The sequence below is a fragment of the Netta rufina genome (assembly GCF_964035555.1).
Source record: "Netta rufina genome assembly, chromosome: Z".
In the NCBI taxonomy this organism is placed as follows: Eukaryota; Metazoa; Chordata; class Aves; order Anseriformes; family Anatidae; genus Netta; species Netta rufina.
In genome coordinates, this window is record NC_140126.1 from 57,490,739 (window position 1) to 57,518,012 (window position 27,274).

Sequence of the window (27,274 nt, forward strand, 5' to 3'; positions counted from 1 at the left end):
AATGCAAGAGTAAAAGGCAGGACTGTTTCCTAAGCCACCATCAGCTTCTGCAACACAGACTCTGTCTTGACTGAAAATACCAGACAGGGAACAATATCCTCTATTTCTGACAGATGAGACAGAAGACAGAAATGCCCAATCCATCAGCTCCCAGCTGACCATCTACATCAAGGCTGCATCTGGTTTCAGCATAACTTAAGCGTCTGCAGTCCGTACATCAATGCAAAAGGTTCAGGTGAAGGGCTGATGATGAGACAAACTGAGAAATCCAGTGATACAAAAGAAATTATAAATTTCTTTTATAAGAAATATACAAAAAATAACTAAGAAATATACAAAAAAAATACACAAAAATAAAACTGTTTTTTCTTTATAGTATTTTAAGCAAAAAACATACTAATACACCACATTAAAAAGCACTGTGAAGTTTGTCGAACAGCACTCAGAGGTTAGGAAACACTACAGACAACAAATAGCATTAGTTCAACACATCTGTTCAGTCAGTTTCATATTGTAAGATTTTAAATAAATTATTAAATATTATATCTTAATTATCACAAGGTACTTTTTATTGTTTTTTCTTAGGACTTCAGCCTTATTCAGAGCACAAGATAGATATAGCCTAAGCATTTCACGGAGAAAGTAAGTATTCAGGCAATTCCTGAAATAACATTCATTCACATATTTTGCAAATTAAATGCTGGTCTTTTCACACTGAGAGTTTGAGGGTACCTGGAATGTCAATAAAGATAAATTTGTGTAACACTACCTTAGAGACAGTGTCATCCAACTTATGCTTTATCCACTACTCATGATCCTAGCAGTAACACCCAGTTCTGTCAATCTTTTTTTTTGCATTCAGCATTCTCTCACTTGCTAATTAGTTTGTTAACTGTTCAGAAACAGACAGTTTTAATGTTATGCGTTTGTACCCCACATAGCACAGTGAAACCCTATCCCCTGATTAGAGCTCCAGGTACTACTAAAATAATGATGATACCACCCACATAAGAGGTAGTTCACCAATACAGCACTTAAAAGACCACCTGGAAGTGCTGAAGCATGCAAAATTAATGCTGAAAATAACTAAAAACATTATTTTAAGCCCTCAATAAAAATTAAAAAGAAATATTTTGTGGCTGGTTTATGTTCTATAAAATATATATTTTTACCCACCCTATTTTATTTGCCATTCTATTATATATATAGTATTACCAAAAAGAAAAATGACAGGGTTAATAATGAAATATTCCCCACCATGAGCAACGTATTAATAAGTGGCCAAAACTCCAAACACATTTTTCAGTCTGAAAATAACTCAGGAGCACAGTTTTAAAACTAATCAAAAAGGTATTTTTTTTCCCCTTCCCTCAGGAAACCTACTCTGGCCAAACCAAAATGTTCCCAGTCCAGAATTCAAATCTGTGTTTCTTGACAGCCACTGCAGGGCTAATTCCCACAACAACCCAGAGTGTTTTAGCAATATTCAGTGTACAACTGAATGCATGTTTACAGATGCAGTGCAAGGTGGTGCTTGTTTCGTGGAACCTTTCCCTTTTATTCTTAAGATGTTACAAGATTTCACTAAAAATAACAGGCTAGGAACAACCATCATGAGGTATGTAAAACTTGACACATTAGCACACGTTTACTCTTGTATGAGCTTCCCAGATGAAACAGCATCAGGTTTTAATTACCCATATACAGACAAGCAACAGCAGCAGGCATTTTTATAGCATTTGCCATAACACAGCCCAGGTGCAAAGCCTGCAGCACAGCCTCGGCGGTCACTGTGGCAGCCCCGACGTGGCAGGGCAGGTGCGCTCCCTGACGTGGCCCACGGTTGTGGTCTCTGGTTGTGTGTCCTGGCGGCTTCCCAGCTGCGTGTCAGGACAGAGCTGATGTGTGCACCGCGCTCCCGTGCACCTGGGACTCCCTCACAAAGAAAACCTGTGGGTGGGGGGAGCATACAGCACTCCATCAGGGGACCAGCAACACGGCCACACTAGAGACACCGGCCCACTGGTGCAGAAGCTAGGCAAGACACAGGCCAGTAGGCCTTGACGCATAAAGACCACAGCTCCTCATCTGTGCTAGTATAAACAACATCCCTGTGACATGACAATGGCAGGACAAGAGCAGGTGAACGAGGGAGGTGGGATGAACACTTTCATAATCTGCGTGAGGATTTGCAGAGAGATCTGGATCGTCTGGATCGATGGGCTGCATCCAATTGCATGACATCTAACAAGAGTAAGTGCCCAGTGCTGCACCTGGGTCGTAACTACCCCACGCAGCAGTATAGGGTTGGGAAGAGAGGATGAAAAGTTGCCCAGCAGAAAAAGACCTGGGGGTGCTGGCCAAAACCCAGCTGAACATGTGTAAGCTTTGAGCCGAGCTGGCCAAGAAGGCCAAGGAAATCCTGGGCTGCATAAGAGATAGTGTGGCCAGCAGGACTAGGGAAGCAATCGTCCCTTTGGACTCGGCACTGGTAAGACCACACCTCAAATACTGTGTTTTGGGCCCCTCTCTACAAGAAGGACATCAAGGTGCTGGAGCACATCCAGAGAAGAGCAACAAAGCCAATGCAGGACTACAGAACAAAACTCATGAGGAGTAGCTGAGGGAACTGGGGTTGTTTAGTCTGGAGAAGAGGAGGCTCAGGGGAGACCTCATTGCTCCCTAAAACTACCTGAAAGGAGGTTGCAGTGAGTAGGATGTCAGTCTCTTTTCTAAAGTTACAAGTGATAGGATGTGAAGAAACAGTCTCAAATACCACCAGGGGAGGCTTAGGTTGGATATTGAGAAGTATTTCTTCACAGAAGGGGTGGTCAAGCACTGGAAGGGGCTGCATAGGGAAGTGGTGGAGTCCCCATCCCTGAAGGTATTTAAAAGATGTGTGGATGTGGTGCTTAGGGACATGGTTTAGTGATAGCATTTGGTAAATGAGATTAATGGTTGGACTTGATGTTCTTGAAGGTCTTTTCCAACCAAGGTGATTTTATGATTCTGTAATCCATGGAGAAATCAAGAATCTCAATGTCTTGCTAATCATGGGCTGCACAGAAAATTAGGGTAAGGCTAATGTTAAAACTACACCACTAGAGCATGATGTGGGAGAAAAAGGCAAAAGGGTCGTATATCTATTTAAAGAGGCTGAGTTAATGTGGTAATGGCCTACAGCTCATGCACACTACCGTAATAAAAAATGCACTGGTACCACACAATCAAATCATCTGTTCTATTAGCAGGATGCATCCTAAAACGTGTCTTTATGCATTAAGCCTTTCACAGAAGAGATGCAATCTTGTCTTATTTTCATAAAGCCATGTACACCATTAAATACACAGTATGTGTGCCTTTGGAAATGATCCCAGTAATAGCCATTTCTATTTTATTTGTCTCTACAGGGGAAAAGAAAACAAGGAAACTCTTCTGAGAACAAATAATAACTATCTGCTCTTCAACCACACCTTGATTTCTGCAGGAAATCAAAAATACTTTTTAATTCACAGTTGAATCTGTCTTTCACCCCATGGAATTAAATTTAGCTTTAAGCTTGTCAAGGAACTAAATTCACAAAGGTCTAGGCTATGGTGCAGAAATAAAGAAATATCATGTAGGGCTGCATATATTCCTCAATAGCATTCAATACTCTCTTCCTAATAATGTCTTGACTTCAGTCTCTACATGCTATACTTCAACTAAACAGAATAAATTGGCAAATATTTAGTCAATTAAACAACTTATTATTTTTACAGGAAGCATGACTTTTTTAATGCAAGGTAGTTGTGCCGTACTCCCAGCACAGAACTGTGTAAAAACATGTGCTTCACCTAATTTAACCACAGGACAGGCATTATGCCCTTCGTAAAATGAAGGTAATGTGAAGGCCACCCTGGGTGCTAGTCCCAGATACTGAGCACTCCCTGTTCCTTCCATCTGTCTGCTATAGCTTTTCACAGGCCATTTTGGGATGTCACCCAAGACAGCATTGCCCTAAGCCACTGCCTGCTCCAGCCAAAATGTCCCACCCCGTTTTCAATTTTCTTGCCCACCAAGGACTGTAATCTCCTGGAGGAAAAAGCTCTCCATGCTTGGTGGGTCCCTCTCAAGAGGAACTACTTCCTCAGAGTAGGGGCTTGAGGAAACAGCTGATCCAAGCAGAGTTCAAAGTCCACAACCACTTTCCTGACTTCTGTGGTTCCACCAGGAAACAGGCAGCCACTACACCATATAATACATTCTGCCAAACGTGTCCTTCACAGTAAAGGGATACACTCCAAAACAGTAGCTCAGCAAGCAGCCCAAGCACATCAGTCCACGACACAGGGATGCTGTCTCCCTGGCACAGGAGCCCCAAGCAAAGCAGGAGCAGTTCGTTGCTGGTCCATCTCACAGAGAGCTGCCAACCAAGGAAGCATCGCAGCTGAGCACTAGCTTCATGGCAAAGCATTAAAACAAAACAAAAAATATGAATCCTACTTTTATATCATAATTTTGTACTATTTATACTTTCTTCATTTCGTTTTTAAGGTCTCATGCAGAATTTAATATTTGATTCTGTTCCTATCAATGGCTATTCCAAGACTTCAGTGCAAACACATAAAAAGAAGTTATTACCAAAAACCTGAGTCAGGAAATAATGAAAGTGAAAACATGACAATCTAATGCTCTATAAGCAAACCCCAGAAATGGGATAAAAGTTTACAGATGGAAAATCCAATCTGCTTTGTCTTTTACTCACCGTTTGATGACTTCGGTCACAGTAGCGCAATCCAAAGTAATCTATCTCCACTAGGTTTAAGTGACGAAATACGTAGCCCAGGACAACCGACCCTTTCGTTGACTTCTGTGGGAAAGAATTTACAGACCCTTTTCAAAAAGATGCTCTGCCTTTGTCAGCTATGTGTAGTCACATTCATGCATTGTTAGCTTTGTCTAAAAAGAGGAGGCAGTTCCCCATGCCTTTTACCAAAATTTCAGCTATAAGGGAGAAAATATTTTTTCCTGATACATATTTAATCAAACATTCTGTTAATACTATTACATAGCTGGCAAGTCAATAGATACAAGCAACAATAAAAATTCATCTGTCCTTGCATAAACACAATGTTCATGAACTAAGCAAATTGTCTTGCAAACTTCTTTTCTCTGATCAAAACTCTAAGCCCTGTGACATATTTTAATTCTTAAATCATACTATTCCTTCAACTATGGGCTTGTCACTCAAACTCTGAGAGTGAAGATCAGGAGGCAAAATTGTTCTTAAAATCTGAGCTATGCACCATTAGCTGCTCTGTTACTACTGCTTGTAAGGCAGATTGCACTTCAATGTTTTCATTTAAATTATTTTTGATAGTAGAAGTAGGAAAATCCTACACACGGAATTGAAATAACCTCATTGTTTTCTTGATTATTTCTTCACTGTGTGTCTGTTCCAGTATTAGTGAACAATGACAGGGACAATATTACAAACAACATTTTACTGTTGATAATATATTGTAACAAGCTCACTTCCACCTGAAGGCCTCTTATTTGTTGCTTTGCCTTGCAGTCAACAACAAATAGGCTAGGAAGATAGAGAGTAATTATGCAGCATAATCCTTCCTCTGAATCAGTTAAAGCCTAAATTCAACATGAAAATATGGAAATAGCTCGTAATTAGGTTTTGGCTAAATACTTCACATATACATTTGTACATACACACACGGGCCCTAAAATACCAATGCATATCAGCTGTCCTACACTTGGCATGCATAGTCACGTAACAGTGAATAGCACATACACACTTCAAAGGTGCAATACTGATGACCAGTTTAGAGTGGATTTCATCAACCCATTTACATCCCCTTCAATCCTCTAGATTGTGCTAAAAATGCACAAGAGAGATGAAGCAGAAAGTGGAGGCTGTGAGACAGTGTTTGCACTGTTTCACTTTTTAGCCTAAGAAAACTAATTTTTAAAATGAAAATGGCAAATAGTGTTAAAAAAAACAACAACAACAAAAAAAAAAAACCACCAACAAACATTTAATTTATGCTTGCTACTGAAATATCAATCACATGATAACACATGATAGCAAGGAAGATGCACCCATTCTTTTTCACCAAGTTCATTTGGTCACCATTTGAATCTGGTCTCACAGGCAAGGTCAGTATAATTTCAGATGGACAATCACATTCTAAGTAATGGCAATGTAAACATCTGTAGTAGGGTAGGAGTTGCTTATTCATACTGCTCACCAAATTTAATAAATATTTGCTTAAACTAGGATATGTTCTTGAATGATTCTTACCATGGAATAGTCTAAGCAATCGTGCAAGTTATTTATACTAAGCAACTGGAATTAGATATTGCCTCAGCATGTACCATGAGACTTAATTATCAGCCACAAAACAGAAAACAATTTAGGGAGAAGTATAATAAAGGTAATCAGAAATTCACTAAATCTCATTTTAGCATTTTGGATAAAGCATAGCAATACAGTGGTTTTATCATAAGATTCCTCAACAACAACCTGGGTTGTAAGAGCAGTGTAAGGCATGAGTCAGTCCTCGTTATCTGGTGACTATCAAGCACACTATAGCCAACAAAGAAACAAAACAAAGTAAAATGAAACATGCCTCAAAACAAACAAACAAGAGTTTAATTATTAGACAGTGGTGTTTCAAGACTGAAGCCATAATTGTTTTATTTTGTTTTCTCTTTAAATCCATTGCTACTCAAAGAAGCAAAAGAGATGTCCAACCAAAAAACACATACATTTATCTCATCTTTCCTATTTCACATAAAGACAATTAACTTCATTGGAAATAACTGCTTAATTACCATTAAACAGATACAACTACATCTTGGGAACCCAGGGCAGGACAGAAGTTCTAGGAAACAGACATAGCAAAAGCACAAAACCACCAAGCAGTCCTGACAACACACAACCTTCACTTCATTGTAAATTATTCCATTAAGCCATCAAGGAATAAATTATGGTGACACTTTAAAATGGGTACTAAATATTGAAATAATATTATAGACAGAAAGAGCTCCACCACCAACTACTCAGAGGCACAGGTTTTTGAAACAGTTAACCATATTTTGGCTAGTAAACCACTGAAGAAGGCATAAACAAAGCTGTCTGCCCTGTGACCCACAGGGGGAAACTGGAAGCTGCCTACTGATGGGATGCTGAGACGCAGTGATCTTTATGCTTTAATTTGTTTTCTTCCAGTGAGCTGCCCTCTTCTCATCTGACCATTGACATCATTTGTTTCATCAGTTAGTTTTATTAGCAGAACTAAACAACAGCAATCCGGTAGCAAAGACAAAGCAGTTGGTTTTCCATTCAGGCATCCTACAATAATGATGCATTATATTGGTAGCATCAAAGATATGAAAATAACATAAAAGCCTAAGTCTTACAGGAGTTGAACCTACATAATTCTGCACCAATTTAGGATCCAGCCAGCTTTCTTGGCAGTTTCCTTTTTCAGTCAGCTTAGGTTTGCAATGGGCTCTTTGCAAATCTCTGGGACAGCTTTCCTTGCATGGAGGATAATGCTAGTTTGTTATCCCTGACAAACACTGAGGTTCCACACCTGATTTGGCTGAAGTTAAAAACTCCCTTCTTTCTTTTCAGAGATAAATGCATAAAGCATTTTAACTGCTTTTTACTTAAATTTCTAGGCTGAGAATGAGCATAAATGTCTGTTAATTTATTCTGTTGACACAGCTCAGTTAGTGTTTCCATTGCTGCAGCTCCTGCAGAAATAGGTGATTCAGTTGTGGTGAAATGCTGAGCAAAACCTGAGCTTACAATGGCTGTCAGTTCCCCACCCCTGCGTCAGGAAGATGCTCACCCTGTTGGCTATCCTCAGCCAAAATATGCTGTCTGCCATCACCTCCACAGCCCTCCTTAGCAATGCCATTCACACTCTGCCTTACGTACACAAGGCAGAGCTGCACAAGAGAAGTGCCAAGAGGATGGCACTCTGTAGCCTCCTCTTACCCTAAACCCACTTGCTTAACCTCCCAGCACTGAAGAGCACCTTTCAAGTCCAACACAGACCCTTGCTGAAACCACTACAGCCTCATTTTCAATTAAAGTTCCCAGTTTAAGCCAACTGATTTCCGGGTTTCATGCAGATAATTTGGTTCTCCAAGTGGAATCAGGAGAGGAATTTTGCTGATGAATCCCTAATAGGCTTCTTCTCAGGCCTGAAAAACATTTTTACTGCATTTGAAGAAAGTTTTGCAAACTCAGAAAAGCTGTCTTATTTTCCCTGACAAAAATACAGCATCAATCAGCAAAACTGCGGAGTACAGCTATTGAAGATGTCAATAGGATTACATTCGCCACATATGACATCGCAGAAATTATATAATCTGCCTTGCATTAAGCTCAGACTTGCTAGAGGCTTGCATTCATAGGAGGCAAACCCAAGTATGTTTGAAAATATCATTGACAGTGCTTTCAGGAGAGAACAAAGAATTTTTCAAATGAGTCATAACATCTTGCTCCACATACTAGTACTGTGGCTTCATAAACCAGAAAGACAGGTTTCTACTGGCTAAAGAAAATGACAGACAATGCTCAGGAGAAAAATGATTTGGTTGTATTCTTTTAATAAGAAAGAAATATCTCTTTTAAAAATGATATAGTATGATGCTTTAACATATTAGCATTATGTATATATAGTCACACAGAATTCTTCTCTTCCAAGCTTTTATTAAAAAAAAAAAAAAACAAACAAACAAACAAAAAAAACCACTCCAGTGAGGTTTTCCTGGTCTGATCTTTTTTTTTTTAATTCTCTCCTTTGTATTCTACACAGCAGTGCAAGCCAAATCAGATCAACAATCAATGCTAATTGAATTTAAAGACAAAGTATGATGTGCAGCAACGTCTGCCTCAGTAGGATGCTAGCCCCTCTCCCAGAAAGAAAGCAATATACGCACTAAAGCCACTATTTACTTTAAAAAAAGAAAAAAGAAAAAAGAAAAAAGAAAAAAAAAAAGAAAAAAGAAAAAAGAAAAAAGAAAAAAGAAAAAAGAAAAAAAGAAAAAAGAAAAAGAAAAAAAGAAAAAAGAAAAAAGAAAAAAAAAAAGAAGAAAGAAAGAAAGAAAGAAAGCCTTGTAATATTGTGTCTATTAGTTCAAGTACCCATTGTGAAACCCTTCTCCTGAAAGTAATTCATTCAGGGTACTCTAATTCTTACTGTATAAATGCTAAGGAAGATGCCGATGAGTTCTTGAGCCCCTGCTTAAAAGAAGCCTTAAAATTTCCATTTTACACAGCTGCTGTCTTTTGATATGCCCTCCTTCCCCCTTGCAACCATTAAGTCTGTTGGAAAAGTCACAGCTGATGCTGAATTAATTATAAACTGGCATAAGGTAAGAATACAGACAAGCAGAAGGTTTCTAATGTGGAAGAGGGAAGTTTATTAGAGTACAGAAAGCCACAGGGGCAGCTACGGAACACAACACCCAGTTGTGCTGTGAAATTCAGGACCACCCGTGAGCCACCCCCAGACCACTCAGTGAAGCACAGGACAGCATGGGTCTCACTGCTGACAGGCCTTTTGGGCAAGAAGTGAGTGTGATCTGCTGCCACGTGCTAGGCAGTAGGCACTGCCCATGCAGGACATGATGTGCTCACAGGCTCTGGAGATGGATCCCATGGATGGAGCAGGGAGAGGCAGGGAGCGAGCCCAGCCCCTGACGTATTTGTCAGAGGAACCTCGTGCGCACCAGTTGGCATTTACATGCTCAGGCAGACATATGCCAAGCTTACACACCATTTTCAGAGACCAAATTGCAGCGTTTTGCTCTAGGTAAAGGTTCCTAAGGAGAGATGAAAGTTCTGTATAAAAACAGCCCATAGTCACGCAACTTAAGAGTGAGTAGAGCCAGCAGTCCATCCCATTCCTGGTAGACATGTAACCAGGATAAGCATCTCCAAGCAGAATTTTCTCACTGTTTGTCTTCATCCAGACATTTTCCACCCTTATCTAAAGTTCTGAAAAGACCATCACCTTCACACATACACACACACACAAAAGCAGCAAGGCACAGGGCTCTAAAATCCAAGTTCTTGGTGGTCTTCACAAGCACAGAACAAGTAACTGTTCTGCCCAGGGCCTCAATTTGCACAATGCAAGTTCAAGCAGAGATCTTTAAATTAGTAAGCTTTAATATTTACAAATATTCACCTAGATGAAACAGCTTGACCTTAATTTGTGGAATGCATGTCCAAACAGAGAAGAATTTAAATTAGCGTTATTGTATATGTGCAATCATTCCTCAACAAAATCATGTAATATAAGTAAACACTTTCAGAAGCTGAGGATTTAACACATACAAATGTAATACCACCGTCTGCCCTAAGGACACAGCATACAAAACGTACCATCTGAATTGTACAAACCCATTTCCATCTCTTCGTCTTTCACTGACAGCAGACATGCCGACTTTTTTTTATTTTCTCCCCCCAGAACATCTCACAAGTTCACAGATACATGGACAGACCTCCCCATCTGTGTTCCTAGGAACTCGACACAGTCTGCTCAGTCTGCTGGAACGCTATCTATGGCACTGCTTTTTAACATGCTGCATGTTAAGATGCCTGTAAATTTGTTGGTTTTACTTACAGTCATCAAACTAAATCTGGTTAGGATCCCTATTCTAGAAAATCGTCCAAAGTTACACCTTATTTGACTGTTTCAACAACTGGTTTACCTGTCTACTAGTTTCATTTTAAGATCTGTTCATTAATCTGCCCAGTTTGTTAACATTCACATTTTTTACCAAATGACAGATGAGTTAAAGCTACCTACCATAATGCACTTCCACTTCACATAGAAAAGAGCTCTTCTGAAGAGCTGAATATAAATGACCATTTCCATCATCCCACTACACTTTGCATATTTTCTACATCACCGAAAAATTCATTATAATAATAATGGAGTCCCAAAAATACAGCATACAACCACTCGCTTGAATGGTTCAGATGTTGGCTACTACTACTTCTCTACGCTTCACAAAATCTGTTTTAAGTCACAAGAAGAGAGAGCTACATGGCCTGGTGTGTCTTCTAAACAGGCAGGGACCCTGCATGTCCCAGGGAGAGATGCTACAGAAGCAGCCCCCAAGCACCAGGCATGGCAGAAAAGAAGCACACACAAATTCATGACCAGACACTTTTCAAGGATTTACTGTCAATGACACACACAGAAGACACGCCCTGGGGGACTGCCCAAGGCTCCTCAGGGGAGATGCAGAGATGCTGGTGCCCCAGGCTCTAGGAACACGTAAAACCCTCCAAATTCAGGGCAGGAGGGCAGTGGCCATTTTCTCAGAGCATGGTGCAGGGACTCCTGAGCTTCATCCTTCCTGTTTGCACTGCCTCCAGCACGCAGCCCTCCTGCACATCCAGGCCAAGATCTTTGAGCTGCTGGCTCAAATTGTTGGTAAAATAGTTTTGTTTTGTTTCTTTCTTTTCTTAGGAACAAGAAGAATTGGAGGGAAAAAAAGATCAGCATACGTCTTGTTAATCCTCTACTTTGGCAATTCTTTCTTTCAGAATGAATAGCTGTACTGTCAGAGCTGAGCATACGTGCAAAAGCTTGTTTGTACAGAGCACCACAAGACTCTGACCAAAGAGTGAGCCTCACTCTTTCTTGTCACAAGCAAAGTCCAAACTTGGTGTCCTTGTCATCACTTGCACTCAGCCCTAGTCACACAGTTAATCACTTGACCGTGTATTCTTGCAATGCCTTGTAAATGTGAATGGCCTTGTTTTCTGTTTCTTGGAATACCCATTTCTGCTACCCCTTGACTGTTAACTGTGTCATCCATCCCACATTAATTTTTGTGTATTTCCTTCTAGCATCCCCTCTTCATCCAAGTCTTTCCAAAGTACTGGTCATGAGATCAGGAACAGAAGGATAACAATTACCAAATAAATTGTAAAGTTTTTCTTTAGCCTTTTTTCCCCTTCCCATGTTCAAGAGTTAGGGACAGGAATTAATTATTCAGAGGTTTAAAACTTTGTCTTCAAGTGGATTCACATCTCAAAGCCCTCCATAAAGCTCATTTCAAACATTTTTGAAAAAATTCTCAGACTTGTTTGTTTTTTTTTTTTATCATTTCATTCAGTCACAGAAAAATCTCATGACCATTCAGTCAAGACATGTTACAAGGAACAAAAGAGGAAAAATTACCAGGAAAACAGTGGAATCCTTCTTAGCTGCAAAACTAATGGGAAGGACAAAGAGAGAATTTATTTTTGAAAGGACAGAGGCTCCTTTTCTTTCTGGATCTGATTTGGGGGACATGGTGAGAAGAAGGGGGAAGAAACTGAAAAAGCAGCCCTTTGCTTGAAACAAGTCTTTCAGAGTACACATGACATATCTTGGGCTCTTCTGCATCTTTCCCTCTGCATGAAAGAGCTGGCCTTTCCGTAGAGAAAACTCAGCTCAACCTGGATGTGCAGGAAGGCTGTGTGCTGGAGGCAGAGTAAACTGCATAGACAAGGCTCTGGGATCCCAAACTACTCTGAGAAGATGGCCTCTGCCCTCCTGCCCTGCACTTGGAGGGTTTCATGTGTTCCCCAAGTCCGGGGCACAAGCATCTCTTTGCAGTCCACCATGGCATCCTTCATGTGGAAACAGATGCAAAGCCCTGTTGACTTCATTGGGGGCAGGAAAAGTTGGTGTGGGGGCTGCAGCACGGCGCAGAAGCAAGGTGGAGTCAAAGCAGCCCACCTACAGTACAGTCAAGGTACTTGATTCCATCCATCAATTGCAAACAGTGTTTTTGTATAGTCAACACTGCAACCAATCAGCTATAAAAAAAAAAAAAATGTATAAATTGTACATCCCTTTTTTGTAAAGTATTTGTAACTCAATTGCTGTGATACTTCCTCTTAAACTCATTTGATTCTACTAAAACTCAGTTCTCATTAAAATTTTTCATAATATCCATCAGGAAATTTGTTTGAAAAAGAAATAAAGACTGCATTTGCCAAAAAGAGTTCTTTTAAATAGATACCCCTTAAGAGAACAAAGAAAGATACACTGTAAGTATTTGTGTTACAGGGTAGTTTTCTAGATATGCTTACTAGCAAGCCCTGCCCCCAAAAAATAAAAAATAAATAAATAACTGTTTGCATCAGGACAAGAATAACTTATTCATTAGCACGCTGTAATGGCTGCTAATGGGGGAACTCTATACTCCTTCATTCTCTTCTGCCCCTTCTCAAATTTCTGGCTGTCCTGAAGAGTTACTATCCAGTGCTGCATACTGCACAAGGTCATATTACCATTTCACTGGTACTGGGCTGCATTCAACTTTAACAACGTTGACTGAAAACAAAACAAAACAAAACCCCTCCATGGGAAAGGAAGAACTCTAACAGACTTGCAACAGCAAGGAGGAATGAAAGGGCCATTCCTGCCACAGCCCCTCACTGCTCTGCTCTTCACCCTCTGACTACTGCTGCCTGCCCCCTCACAGCAAGGGCGCCTCATTCAGCTGTCATTCAATTTCTGAATCACTGCAGATCTCAGCCCTGGGTATTCAGATTTATCACAATCCAAGCTTTTTTTTTTTTTTTTTTTTTTTTAATTATATCCCTGAATACTAAATAAATAAATAAAGATAATTAAAGCAACCTACAAACTACTCATTCAGGCTCTTGCATGTGTACTACAGTGTTACCAACATTTTTTTTTCTTTTCCCCTTTGATCCGTTTTCAACTCACTACATTCCCTCCTGGCCAGTCTCCTCCTCGTTCCCCCATGAATCAAGCAAGGAAATTTCTACACAGTGCTGTATTATGGGATGGGTAACACAGAAAAAAATCTGATAGCTCCAGACACGGGCTACTTGTTTGCAGCTCTGGCACCTAGACTGAAGCACCAGAAACACCAGTTATACAGGTGAACTGGTTGTCACTGGGACCTGACAGGAACTGGAAAAAATAGCATCCTTACTGAATTTAACTAATAGAGTTGGAGTAAATCTCTTCTGAGAGAGTTGTTTTAGCATTATAAACTGGCTCATTATGGGCATATTTTTAAAAGAGACAGCAAATAACATATCCATGGCACAGTAACCACATTGATAGTAATTATCACAGACTTTGCTTCAAAAATCTTCAAACAAAAGTTGCGTGGGCTTCCTTCGCTATGACAGACAAACAAATTTTAAGTTGCTCCTCTCTTGGAAATAACTAATCTGTTTTGAATGAAGCTTTGTAAAAGAATGCAAGTCACAACAGAGTTCAAAACTTGATGACTGGCACACCTACAAACAGACCAAACAATATCAGCAGTGGTAGCAAACCTCTCCCTAATCACTTTCATTCAGAAAGATACAACAAGCTTTTCAGACTGAATTTACAGATACTTCCTTAAGTTTTTTTTTTTGTTTCTATGTTTTATAGAAAGTTAGTATTATCTTAAACTATTTCTTGAGCATAAGGCTCTAGTGAAAGCCTAGCTTTCACATACATTAATTTTCCTCTGAAAAACTAGAGAACACTATACTCTGCACGATTATAAGGAAAGCTACAGCAAGTTTTAATCAGCTTACTTCTCCCTGTGGCATCTATTCCTTCTCCCTTTCAGCAATTAAACCTTTCAAATGATAACTTGATGTTAATCCCAGTGATCCAGACAAGGAAACTACCTTCTCAATGCTTAGTCTTCATCTGCTCCCTAAAACTGTTAGTATACTCCAAAGAGCCTTTACATACTTCCAGAAAATTGCATATGCATAACACAATATTATATGTTTTCATACAAGAAACTGTAGGTTGGTCTTCAGTCAACATTCAGCAGCTACTTGACCATTAATTCTAAATACATGTTGGCAGTGTACAGCATATAATATTATAACTACCTTCTGATATTTCTTATTGACCTGTAAAAATTTCAGATATGAAACAGTTTTGATTATACATAGAGAATGTTTCATATGCACTGTATATCTTTAGAGATAATCCAGAACAATTTCTCTAACATTGTATGTACTACCTGCCAAGATTAAGCTGTAAACTCATCAATAAAAAATAAAATTGCCAAAATTCCTTATTTTTAATAAATTTATATTTAATGTATCAAGGCTGTTTGGGAAAGGTGTTTTTAACATGAGGATACAAACCAAAGAACTGCTATACCTTTTACTTTGAAATCTAATCCTGCAGAAGGTTTTAGTTCTTTGATTTGGAACCTACAAAGAAACTGAACATCTTAGAAGTACATGGTAGCTGCCTACTTGTTCTAACATAAACATTACACATATTGAAGAAAAAATAAGACAAAAATCACACCTAATCCACACTTCTGCAATACATCCCCCTGAAGGAGAAGATAAAGTGATTATATCCATGTGCAGTATCAGATTGATTTCTACAGTCTCAGCAGATAGACACAATAGCAATAACCACAGCACAAGGATCTATACAGAAAACAAGAATATAGCACACGGAATTTTGAGAACCCAAGCCTTTCTTTCTATACATCTAGTATAAATCTAGAAACATGTCTACTCATTAGCAAAAGTGTTCAAAGAGATGGGAGCAGTTAACCCTTTAAATGCCCACAGTCTAAATTTTGTGTCTAATGAAAAATGTATCCTTTCAGCACTTTCATTATCAGACTCGAGAGGTTAATTAATAAAATGCCTCAGGCATGCTGTCCTTTGCTAATGGGGGTGGCTGTTTGTGGTACTTCATAGGTCAGCTCGTACATCTCATGCAAGGAAGAAAATAGAAAAAAAACAAGGAAAAAACAAGGAAAAAAAAAAACAACAACAACAGCTTTTTGAATAGATACATGAATTAAATCACAAAACACAGCTTCCTGAACAGAGACATTCATTAAATCACAGACATATTTTGCTTTAGAAACAAGATGCCAGTTAAAACCTGAGGACAAAAATATCTGTTCAGAATCTAGTAGCAATGCAAAAAATAACTGAATGAGCTTTTTCACTTCAGGGGAATTTTGAGAATTGGAGTGAAAACCTGATCCTGCTTAAATCAATATGAATTATATCACTGAATTCTGTGGCAGAAAACTTTAAGTTGATGTTGGAAATAAGATCTCTACCACTTACTTTATAACATTTGTGATGAAAACAGTCAAGCCATCAAACTAAAAACCTGTTTAAAGTCAACAACTGCTCACAGGGGAGACAACAGAGCATAGTCACTTTTGTTTGGACCCAAGCAACAACAACTCCAAACTTCATTCCAATAATCTAACAGCGTAATAACTGAAGATTAATTAAAGCTAAATAAATTATGAAACTGATGACTGATAGTAAAAACTTTTCTGTTTAATTCACAAGCTTGCAGGTAAGCCGCCAGTGTGCTGTCAGGAGTCTCCATCAGCATATCTCCAGTTCTGCAGCAGTAGTACCTTGCCACAGAGCTGTAGACAAACCTCAAACAATTGTGCTTCAAAGTATGTTACTTTAAAGTACAGGAAACACCCAGTGCACTTTCACTGTAGGCAAATCACAACACACTCTGTGGACTAGACTGTTCAATTTCAAATAGAAAATTACTGCTTTCATTTTTAGTTTGCTTGAAATGTACTAGGTTTTATCTCTTCTTTGAAGCCAACATGATTATTCATTCACCTGTGATATATGTTGAATACAAAATTTTTGGCAGCACTGCTTCTGATTACATTAAATATAGCTTATTGTGTGATTTTGACTTGATCCTATTCACACTGAAATACAAAGGCAAAAAAAAAATGTTTGAAGATGGAAGGCCCACAATCTTCAGTTTTAATCTCACTGGTCAGTGATAAAATAATAGATTGCTTATAGTAAAATTAGCAGTATATTCAGCTGGACTGAATAAAGTAACAGCCCCAAAGTCTCTCCTCTCTCCCTCCTCCATTTTAATTTATTATTAAACATTTATTTTTTAATTTTTTTCAGGCGTGCTACATCATATGGATGTAAACCATGCCCACTGTCCACCATTTTGGCAATGGGCTAGACATTACACCTAGTACTCGAGGTGTAATTACAAAGTCAGTGACATCTTGCTTTGGAATATAGGTGTCACTAAGTACCCTTCTGTGTAAAATAAAGGTGTTTTGTTTTTTTCTGATGGTTTATACTCTTACTCACAAAACCTCACTGGTGACAATAACCACGTCAGGACTGTCACGAGACAACATGAAATATCAGGACCTTAAAATATATACATACTATGCACATAGTTACCATACATACAGTTATTAAAAATAATTTTAGGTATTTGTTCAAAAGTTGAAATGTCTGTTTTGTCACTTAAATAGACCCCAGAATACCGACACATTCCAGACAGGATGAGGCATGAAACTTCATCACACGTAGCTAATAGAATAAGGACAGAGAGCAAGATTTCAAGCAGACTACCTTCCCAATGAAAGGTGCAGTTCTACATAAAAAACAATCTCACAGGTATTTTCTCTCAAATAATTTTCTCTCAAATTTGCACCATACAAATCCAAAACAGTCTAATATCCATCTACACCACAGTAAGGATTCATCCTAGAACCATTTCTGCCAAGGTCTTCTCCCGAGCCACCATGATATACCTCAGCCACAGAAACAGACCAAGGTCCTCAATTGGTCCTGTGAACAATTATGGTTTCATAAAGTAAAATGCCCACAAAACAAATATACTCAAAGACAATGTTAATCAACATGTCAGTTTTAACAAATCTAGGCATTGCTCAACCAGGAGGTGAAGGTGTCACACATCCCCTTTCTTCCCTGTGCTGAAGAAATGGACTGCAGCCTGCTCACTTCCTACTCCAAGCTGCTCCTGAGAGCATGATGCCACCTGGTTTCACTGAAAATAAACCAAGATAGCCCAGATCTCCCAGTTAAACTTACGTGCCCAACAATGTTCAAGAGACACTTGGATAACACCCTCCATAATACTCTTTAATTTTTGGTTAGTCCTGAAGTGGTCAGGCAGTTGGACTAGGCGACCTTTGGATGTTCCTTCCAACTAAACTATTCTATTCTGTTCTAAATATATTCATTGTGTTGTGACCTACTACAGCCTGCTAATTTCTCTGCCAGAAACTTGCTAGGAAGTGTACGCTGAAAGTGTCTTCTCAGTACTGAAGTGAACAAAACCCCAAACCCTGCTAGTTACCATGGAGTTTGACCACTTACCCAGTCACAGCACAGGCCTCCAACAGGCCACCACTTAATATATCCAGTTATGCAAAATGTGTGAGATTGTACCATGAACTTGGACAACTTCTGGAGACAGCCATGCTATGAGATATATATCTGAGACTTACATCTAGCTTGGGTAGAGGAGGAGTACAACGCTAAACCAGCAATATGCATCACTCATCCTGTTAAGGAAGAGTTTATTATCTAATGACCAAGGCTCTGACACTTCCAAGGCCAGGCCTGGGCTTGCCACCACTCAACTCAAGAAAGTGACTGCTCTCTTTAATGGCTAAGTTGCCAACACTATCCCCATAACTTTCCTATATTTTCAATTCCCAAAATATTTGAGATAAGAGATGCGAGGGGATAAAAAATCACTGATTGAAGGATTATCAAAGATTGTCCTGGTCATCTAACAGAATACGGAGAATAACCAAGTTAGACTCTGAAGTTTCACCTTGCCCTAGTGTGAGTCGAAAGCCCAGCTTCTCCCAGAATGACATTTCTACTGTTTTACACTCTAACTGTACACACAAATACACTCTGTAGTTGTCTGAAAGCTTTTATATACTCAGCTATTGCCTGGTTGTTGAGAAACTGTGACGAGAGGCTGTACTGACATTGCACTTTGAAGACATCATCAAAGACTGAACTAGGCTGCTGACATTTCCTTTAAAAAAGGAAACTGATGGATTTGGGGATGTCACAGTTTGGCACAGAAACAGCAGTCTGATAATCAAGTGCAGACAACAGAAAGCAAGCGACTTAAGAGCAAGTGCCACCTGTACTCTGTCCTTTCTGTGCTACTGCAAGATAAAGCAAATGGGTAAACCTCTAACTTCCAGAGTTTGCTGTTCTTTTAGTCTTCCATGTAGGTTGCACAAGCTCAGATAGTTTGTTTTTTTTTCTCTTATCACAGTATACAGCAAAATTTTAGCCTCTACTGATTTATCCCAACTGAAGAAAGATGGTCCTGAGTTCCAGCACATGAGACCATGTCTTTCCCTCCTTGTTGCACTAGAGGAGATGCAGAATCTTTCCAGAGATGAAAGTTACCAGCCCTCACAATTTGTGAGCAAAGCAATGAAGACGCTTGCACAGCTATATTAAGAATGGTCAGTCCAGGCTGTTCTGCTCAGAAACCAAGACAAAGATTTTGCTCAATTCAGACTTGCTGTTTTTGACAACTTTTCATTTTTGCCACAAAGCAGAAATAACATTTGACTTGACCATCTTGCTAAATGAAAAGAACCCAGTTGTTATCCACTTGAGAGCTGGAATAAGACAAAACAACAGTAGAACTTTTGGTTAGGTAGGCCAACAGGCCTCTTAGGCCAAATGATCTGATCAACAATGCTGTCTGGGGAGGAAAGGGGTGGTTTCTCATCACTGTACACCTGAGGTAACTCTCCAAAATATGCCCTCTATATCACTCTGCTTTGGACTATCATTACAGGATTAAAACTTGGTTAAAAAAACAAAAAAATAGAAATAGAAATGTCCTAGTATTCTTACTGATACTAGAACATGCCTAATGTTAAGGAGGGAAGAGCATGTTAATATTCAAAGACCCTGAGATGCTTACACATTTGTGTTGACTTCCTTTTGTCCAACATCTATTTGTAGTGTAATTATTAAAGCTCCTCATGATCTGACAGGAAAGCTTGCTTTGTATTTTTTCCCTCAAAACCTCAGTAAGAATCATTATCTTCTTCTTCATCTCTGTATTTAAATGCACAAACATCACAATCATTCATTTCTGTAAGAAAAAAAAGAATATGATACTCTGATACTCACCAACATGCTTATTGTTTGTTTTGGAGTGGAGGGGGCATAATTCCACTTAAGTCAAAATTGCTGAGCTGTATCATAGGAAAATTCAGCCTTTTCTTCCTGGACAATCACACATATAATCACACAATACCAATATCCAAGATAGATTAGGTTATTTACACAAATAATACTAAACAATTGTATGTTTTAGATCTAAACCAGTCAAACTTACATTCCAACTGCTTAAATCAAATTAAAAGAAAAAAAATATATACATATATATACACACTTCTGGTCCTGAAACCTAATTTCACATTGAATCCCTAAAGAACATTGTCATAGATTAGCTAAATGATGGAAAAGGAAAAAATCCCCATCTGTTTAATTTTATTACTGCAACAAGTCCTTAGAGTCAAAACTTCGCAGTCTCTTCAACTGATGGAGATTAGAACAGCTTCAGTGAGGGCCCCAGGGCAATTTACACTGCCTGAAAACACTCAATATTCAAAATTGTTACAAATCAGTTGGCTATAGTGTTCCAGTTAAAAAATCTAATGGAAAATTTTTCATAGTTTAAATGCACAGCTGTTAGAAAACCAAAAACTTTGTTTGGTAAATTCAACAGCAGAATAATGTAAGCCCCATCATTCTACACAATGTGTGCTCTCAAATCTATAATGAAAGAGAAAAGGTATATGACTCCACTGTCAAAGCCAAGTGGCATAACTAAGCTTCAAAAGTATTTCACCACTTGACAACTGACATAACTGTTCTGACAGCAGACAACTAATGGTGTCATACTGCAGCATGCACTGCGCAAAAATAAATAAATAAATAAATAAATAAATAAATAAATGTATTTCACAGAATCATTTAAACAGACAATGTTTACAAATTAAACAGTAATTTGAGACCCATGGAACTCAGACTGGCAAATCTAGGATTCCTGTTATATGGAAAAGGCTATTTGGCTGCTTCTGGTAATTTACTTGAGAAACAGTTTGCCTCATGAAAATTAACAAGCAGAGTAAAATTGCCACTAGAAGCATGAAGAGGATAGATACTTCCCTCCAACTCATTTTACGAATGCTTTAATACTTTCTTTTGCCTACCTTCATAAACTAGACCTGAAACACCTGGCATTGGGTGCAGTCAGTCTCGCATATTCACACCTCCACTATGCTGGGAGACTTCCAGTTTCATTAAGACCAGAAATTACATATCAAAAGTCTAGATAACTTATTATCATCATAATCTAGTCAGTGATAAAAGATAACTTTTTTGCATATGGGCAGGCATGAGAAAATTCATGTCTGTTTCCTACTCTGTACTGACTGCCGCAGTCATCTCTTTGATTAAGCTTCCTCTTTTGTAAAACTGGGTTAAGAGTCTAGCCTCACTACCATACAAAACTTAGAATAAATTTTCAAGATTATTAAAACTGCACAGGTAAAGAGAAATCAACACGACACATTTCCACTGGTTGTAGGCTGTTCTAACACACTAGGCCAAAATCTTTCTTTACTGATAAATGTGTTTTTCCAGAACAGGAGAAGCAGCATCTCACCAGTCTGAGCTTCAGTAAAATATCTGGTTTGCCATTATGTAAGAAGTTATTGATTAAACTGAGTAAAGTATTAGTTAGTAGAGGAACTTTAAAACAGATGAGAATCTGGCTAAACAAAAAATAACATTTTTTTTTCTTTTTACAGGAACATTATCAAAACACATTCCTCATTCTTCCTGAAGGTGGAATGGACATCACTTGGCAGTATTTGCATTTCTGCGATTAAAACAAGTACCAGTATAAAATTAAAAGGTACAAAAGAAGAGAATAACACAACTTAAAGGAAGAAAACTATCTGGAGGACAGGATCGATAGAAACAAGGTGCAATTCAACAGGAGAAAATTGCAAGGACATGATCTTACAGACGAAAACAATACATTTCTGTTACATCTGAAAAAGCATTAAGCAGTGACGAATGGAGACACAAAGGATGAAGATGTATTTGTTAAATACAGCTCAGCTAGCACTTGTCACGAACACCCTGAATGAATGGTTTACAAGGAGGTCTGCCACAGCTTCAGCAAAGGAAGCAACCCACCACCTTTTTGATATTCTGCTGAAGTGCAGGGCTCTATGAAGTGCCCCAGTCACACAGATTACCACCCCAAAGGGAACACTGTATGCCCTCTGAGCTTTCCAGTCGACCTGAAATTTCTATCACGCTACACTAGTATTAATGTAAAGGCATAATGTTAATGCCTGCAGTTTTACAGTCATAAATTAAACAAAGATCGTTGGTAGGTTAGAGACAAAAGGAAACAACAGTAAATTCACACAAAGGGATGTACAAAGAGATGGCGATTAACTGGGGTGAAACTCCAAAGAGGGCCACAAACACGGTTAAAGAGCTGCCACATGGAATGTACAAGAGGCTAAGAGCTTGTTTGCCTGCATTGCAGAGAAGATAAGGGAGGATGCAGATGCAGTACGAAAACACAGCCAAACTCTCACCAAGGATGCACAATAAGAAGAGGAAATTACATGTATCACAGGACAGAGCAGGTGAACTTCCCTAATGGAGAGTGTGTAAATGCAGGAACAGGTTGCCCACAGTTTATGGTGCCCCTGTGGTTAGAGACAGTCAAAGCTCAGCTGGGAAAGGTCCTGAGCAATCTACTCTAACAGGGAGAGCAGCAAGGCTGCAGGACTTCCAGAGGTTCCTTCCGACTTAGATGACCCTATCGTATCACGTAACAGCCACGCATTACAAATGGTAAAGAGAGGAATGCTGCGTATCACTTGCATTTGGGTGACAGTAGATGTGATTGTTAACTTCACAGCACTGGTAGCTTGGGTAAGGATGCCCTTGTCCTTCGCTATGACTGACATGGTAAGAAACTATTCCACATACAGAAAATATTAAATAAATATTTGTAGCTCATATCACTACATACGCTGGAAAAAAATGGGGGGGGGGAATTGGAAAATGGTCTGCAAAATTCTCAGCTTAAATATATTTTTTATTTTTAAAGTTTTTAAACAGTATACTTATTATTCCAAGACAATAAAATATTGATTATCCAAATACTATTTATTTTAACTTTGAAAACGTAATTTGAAGGTACAAGTACATAAACTGAGAAAAAAATAATTTTTATTACAGTGATAGCATGATTAATACATAGTGCACACGCTCATAAAGATGACACCAACAAAAATACTTTATATTCACTTTTATAGTGGTTATATTTATAGATTTATTTTTATAAAAAAGGAAAGCAGGAGTTCAAAAAGGTTAATCAAATCATATTAAGTTACATCTAAACTGTAGGGAAATATTCTACTGTTAACCAGCAAGCCTGTGTAACTTCAAAAGCAAACACACCAAGAGATAGGTTAATATATGAAGTCGATCACAACATTAACTTCTATTTACCTTTAGCACAATTTCCAGAAATGTCACCTCTTGGGAGTTTCTAAAGGGAATAGTTGGATAGGTCTGGGCCAGAATACTTGTCATGACTTCCTTTAAATAATTATTAACAGAAGTCTCTTAGTTCGAGCAGCCTACTTTCAATAAATTACCGTGCTGTCAACAGGTCCACCTCGAAACAATGTCACAAGCATCACAATGACCAGCATAGAAGCCTTTTTAAGCACAATAAGATCTGATAGCTTGGCATTAATTATAACATAGATGACTGGCTTTACAATTCTTTCATTTACTTTTGTGTTTCATGTTTTTATTCAACCAATTTATCTATACATACTACCATGAACTATTACTGTTTAAACGAGAAAACTGTTTGGACAGGTTAAATGGGCCTAGCTATTATCACCCCTATTGTAACAGAACTCTGATTTTCCTTTGGGAACAGCAATGCCACAGTGCTTACACTTACTAACTTGCTGAGGAAAGTAAACCAGTCCTAACAGAAACTGGAAATTAGTCTTTCATTCTCCTGTAATTGTTGCTCAGGAACTGGCACAAAATGAAAAAAGATCTATGTCATTATATGCAGAAGATATCTCAGAAGTTAGCATTGATCAGTAGGTGTAATTTCTGACACCTATGTTAGAGATCCAGATTTGCTATGATTTGGAAACACACTGTGGATGATGAAACACATCTCTCTTACAAGTAGCTTTTGTTAAAAGACAGACTTCTTGCTGTAGACTTATAGCTTGCACATTTCACAGCCAGATTTGTGGATCCATCATTTTCTTAAAGTTAGGATTCATCTTCATAACTAACTTATACATGGAACTGAGAAAGGCAGTATTTGAAAAATCCTAAATTGACTATCAAATTACAAGTATCTTCATCTGAATTTTTCTTTTTTTTTCTGAGAAGAAAAATAAGAGCTATCTGATTGCAAAACTAAGGTAGACAATACAGCTTCCTCATACTTCACAAGTCATCCCCCAAATAACACTTCAGTAAACTATTTTCCATCTTTCAAGACCAAATTTTGAAGGGAAAAAAAGAAAACAAATAAAACAAAACAAACAATCAAAAAACCTGACTGTTCCAAAACACAGGACATGTTTCTGAGCTGTAAAAAATAACGAATTTCTAATGTCTTGGTACAGTGAGTAATGTGCTAGGTAGCACCACAACTGTGTAAGGTGAACATTTAAAAGGAAAATTTATTTCAAGGCAGTGTTGCCCTTTAAGCTTTACACGTAAATGCCTTTCTGGGAACATTTCTAATACTTCTTCACATAACACTTCATGCAGAAAAATGTAAGAAAACAATTATTCCAAGCTTATATAACTTCAAAACCAACATATAAAGCTCATTTCCCAGAGTGAAATACTATTGCTTTTATAACCTCTGCAATATAGGCAGATAGCTAACTGACGTCTTCAGTTACACCTGTACACTGGTTTAAATAGGTGCAATCAATTAGCGTTTAAGACATTCATGTTAATAAAGAAAAAAAAAAAAGATATTTATCTTGCTGGTCCTTCATCCTCTTGTCTTTATAAAGTTGTTAGGAGGAAAATAAATTAAGTCAGAATTTCAGCCCAAATCTGTGGTAGTGCAGCCCCAGGCACTGTTTTGGAAAGGAATATTGAGATAATTGGGACCCCACACAGATACGCCAGCAAATCTTGATTTAAAGCTGTTGCATTAGGCTTCGGTCCAATTCCTCTGTAAAACCAGATAACTTAAGCAGGTCTCAATTGACAAATTATGCTATGGATGAGAAGGTTGTGTGTTAGACTAAATGATACCCTTTTCCACAGACAGGTTCCACAAAAAGGACACATTTTAAATATGAGAACTTGTTTCCAAATATTTCAAATGACCCAGTTTAAGAATACAGAAAAATGGTATTAACAGGGACTATTATCATAGCTGGCTCATTCATCCACATTATGACACACTAAACAATTCTGATGCTATTGCCCCGTTCAGACCTCCCATAGTCCTGAAAATCCAGCCCATAAGGTCTGTGAGACAGACACCTCTCTGCGTGATGAGTCCTCCATGTCTTCCACCCAGATCGTAGGACACTGGCTGGCCAAAGAGCTATCTCAAGGCTGAGGAGTATGCAGAAAACCCTTGCATGCACGAGGAGGCCATGATGAGGCACTAAGGTCTGCCAGTTGCCTCTGGCATGGGAAGCTGTGGAGCTGGTAACATGTGGGGATGCCAGCATCCCAGCAGAGGAGTTTATTACAAGCTGGGAAGCAGCAATTCTCATCATTAGCATGCAAAATTTACAAGTTTGGCTTAAGCCAGTGCTTGCATCATCCACCCAGAAGGCTGGGAGAACAAATCCTAGACCATTTTATTTTTTCAAGAGAAAAAGAATCAGGTTCCCAGATAACTTGAATCTCAATTAGAAATGTTCAGCTTATTTGACAAAAAGATAAACACTATGTAAACTCCAATTAAATCTCATTCCTAATTTGTCTGAACAACAGCACAAAAAACACTTCAAACAGAAATAAAATCTTGACTGAGTATGAAACCAAACTCATAATATTAGATCTTATTCATCTAATCTCTGGAGTTCATTTAAAAATACAACCTCCACTTTGAGACATGGCACATAAAGTACAATTTTTAAAAGATACTAAATGAAAACATATTGTTCTGTGGAACACAAAACCAGTGCGTTTCAAAGTGCCTCTATGACAAAGCTCATGGAAATACCTGGAGATATCTTCATGCTTGGCTAATAACATTAGCCTTTTCACTATAAATTTTTGATAACACTTGGTAGCAGAAAAGATCTCATCTTTACTTCTAAACTCATTGAAAAACTCCATTGAAATAGGAAGAAGATTCAATAGCATGCAACAATAGGTACACAGCTGAATTAAATAACTGGAAAAAAATAATAACTCTATGGGCAGATTAGTAAAACAGAGGATCTATGCTATGATCTATGATCTATGCTATATCTGTGTATGATAATTTAAATATATTAAATAACATTGTAAAAGCCAATAAGCAATACCGAATTAGAGAAGGAAGCAAGAATACAATAGGCAAGATCCCCTTAGTAGAGAAGATAAGTCAACATTTAAGATGCAAGTAAAACACATCTTTACAAGGTGCTGAATCTTTTTCACATGTTAATTCATGACCCTCAAGAGCTCTAAAACTCTTATGTTAGTCACATTCAAAAATAAACTATCAATAATTCACTATCAGCATTAATTTATCATACTCCGTTCCTAAATCCAATGACTGGAGTTTGCAATAAGAAAAGTTAAAGTATTTCAATGAATAATGAATTTTGTCACTTTGATTTTTTCCTCCTCTCTTCTTTTTTTTTTAATTTTAATTAAGAATAGTATTATAATCTGACAGTCAAAAACATAAAAGAGTAGCTGTTTTAAACTCAGTTTATAAAGCCATATAAAACCCTAAAAATTTAAATGATTAAGACAGTCTCAAAAAGCTATTTCTTCTGCAGCTAGAATACAGTGTATTTCAAAATTCAACAGACACAAAAAACAAACAAATAAACAACATTAAAGAAATAAATAAAACAAGCATAAACTGCTCTTATAATTAGTTCATTTTTGAAACACTTCAAAGTATTTTTGAACTACATTCAGTGGGAGAACAAAATAAAACACTACAACTCAGCTTTGGAGGTAAAGCAGTAGTCCACCATGCCTATTACTGAGCACTTCTACAACATAATACTATTTTTATATTTCTATTTGTCTGTTTCTTATTTATGAACATGAACATTATTATCACAGTAATGAACACTGCTATCACTTCACAATAATATTTTATTTTTCTAATTCAGGGCAACAAGA

At 38.1% G+C, this 27,274-nt stretch overlaps 1 protein-coding gene across 1 annotated transcript in view; it reads right to left on the reverse strand.

The window, feature by feature from the left end:
* Positions 1-27,274, reverse strand: part of EPB41L4A (erythrocyte membrane protein band 4.1 like 4A) — a 131,188-nt gene that overhangs the window by 77,552 nt on the left and 26,362 nt on the right. The window contains exon 2 of the mRNA XM_084305624.1: positions 4,748-4,852. Coding sequence (XP_084161750.1) covers positions 4,748-4,852 — 105 coding nt within the window. The remainder of the gene's footprint in view (positions 1-4,747; positions 4,853-27,274) is intronic.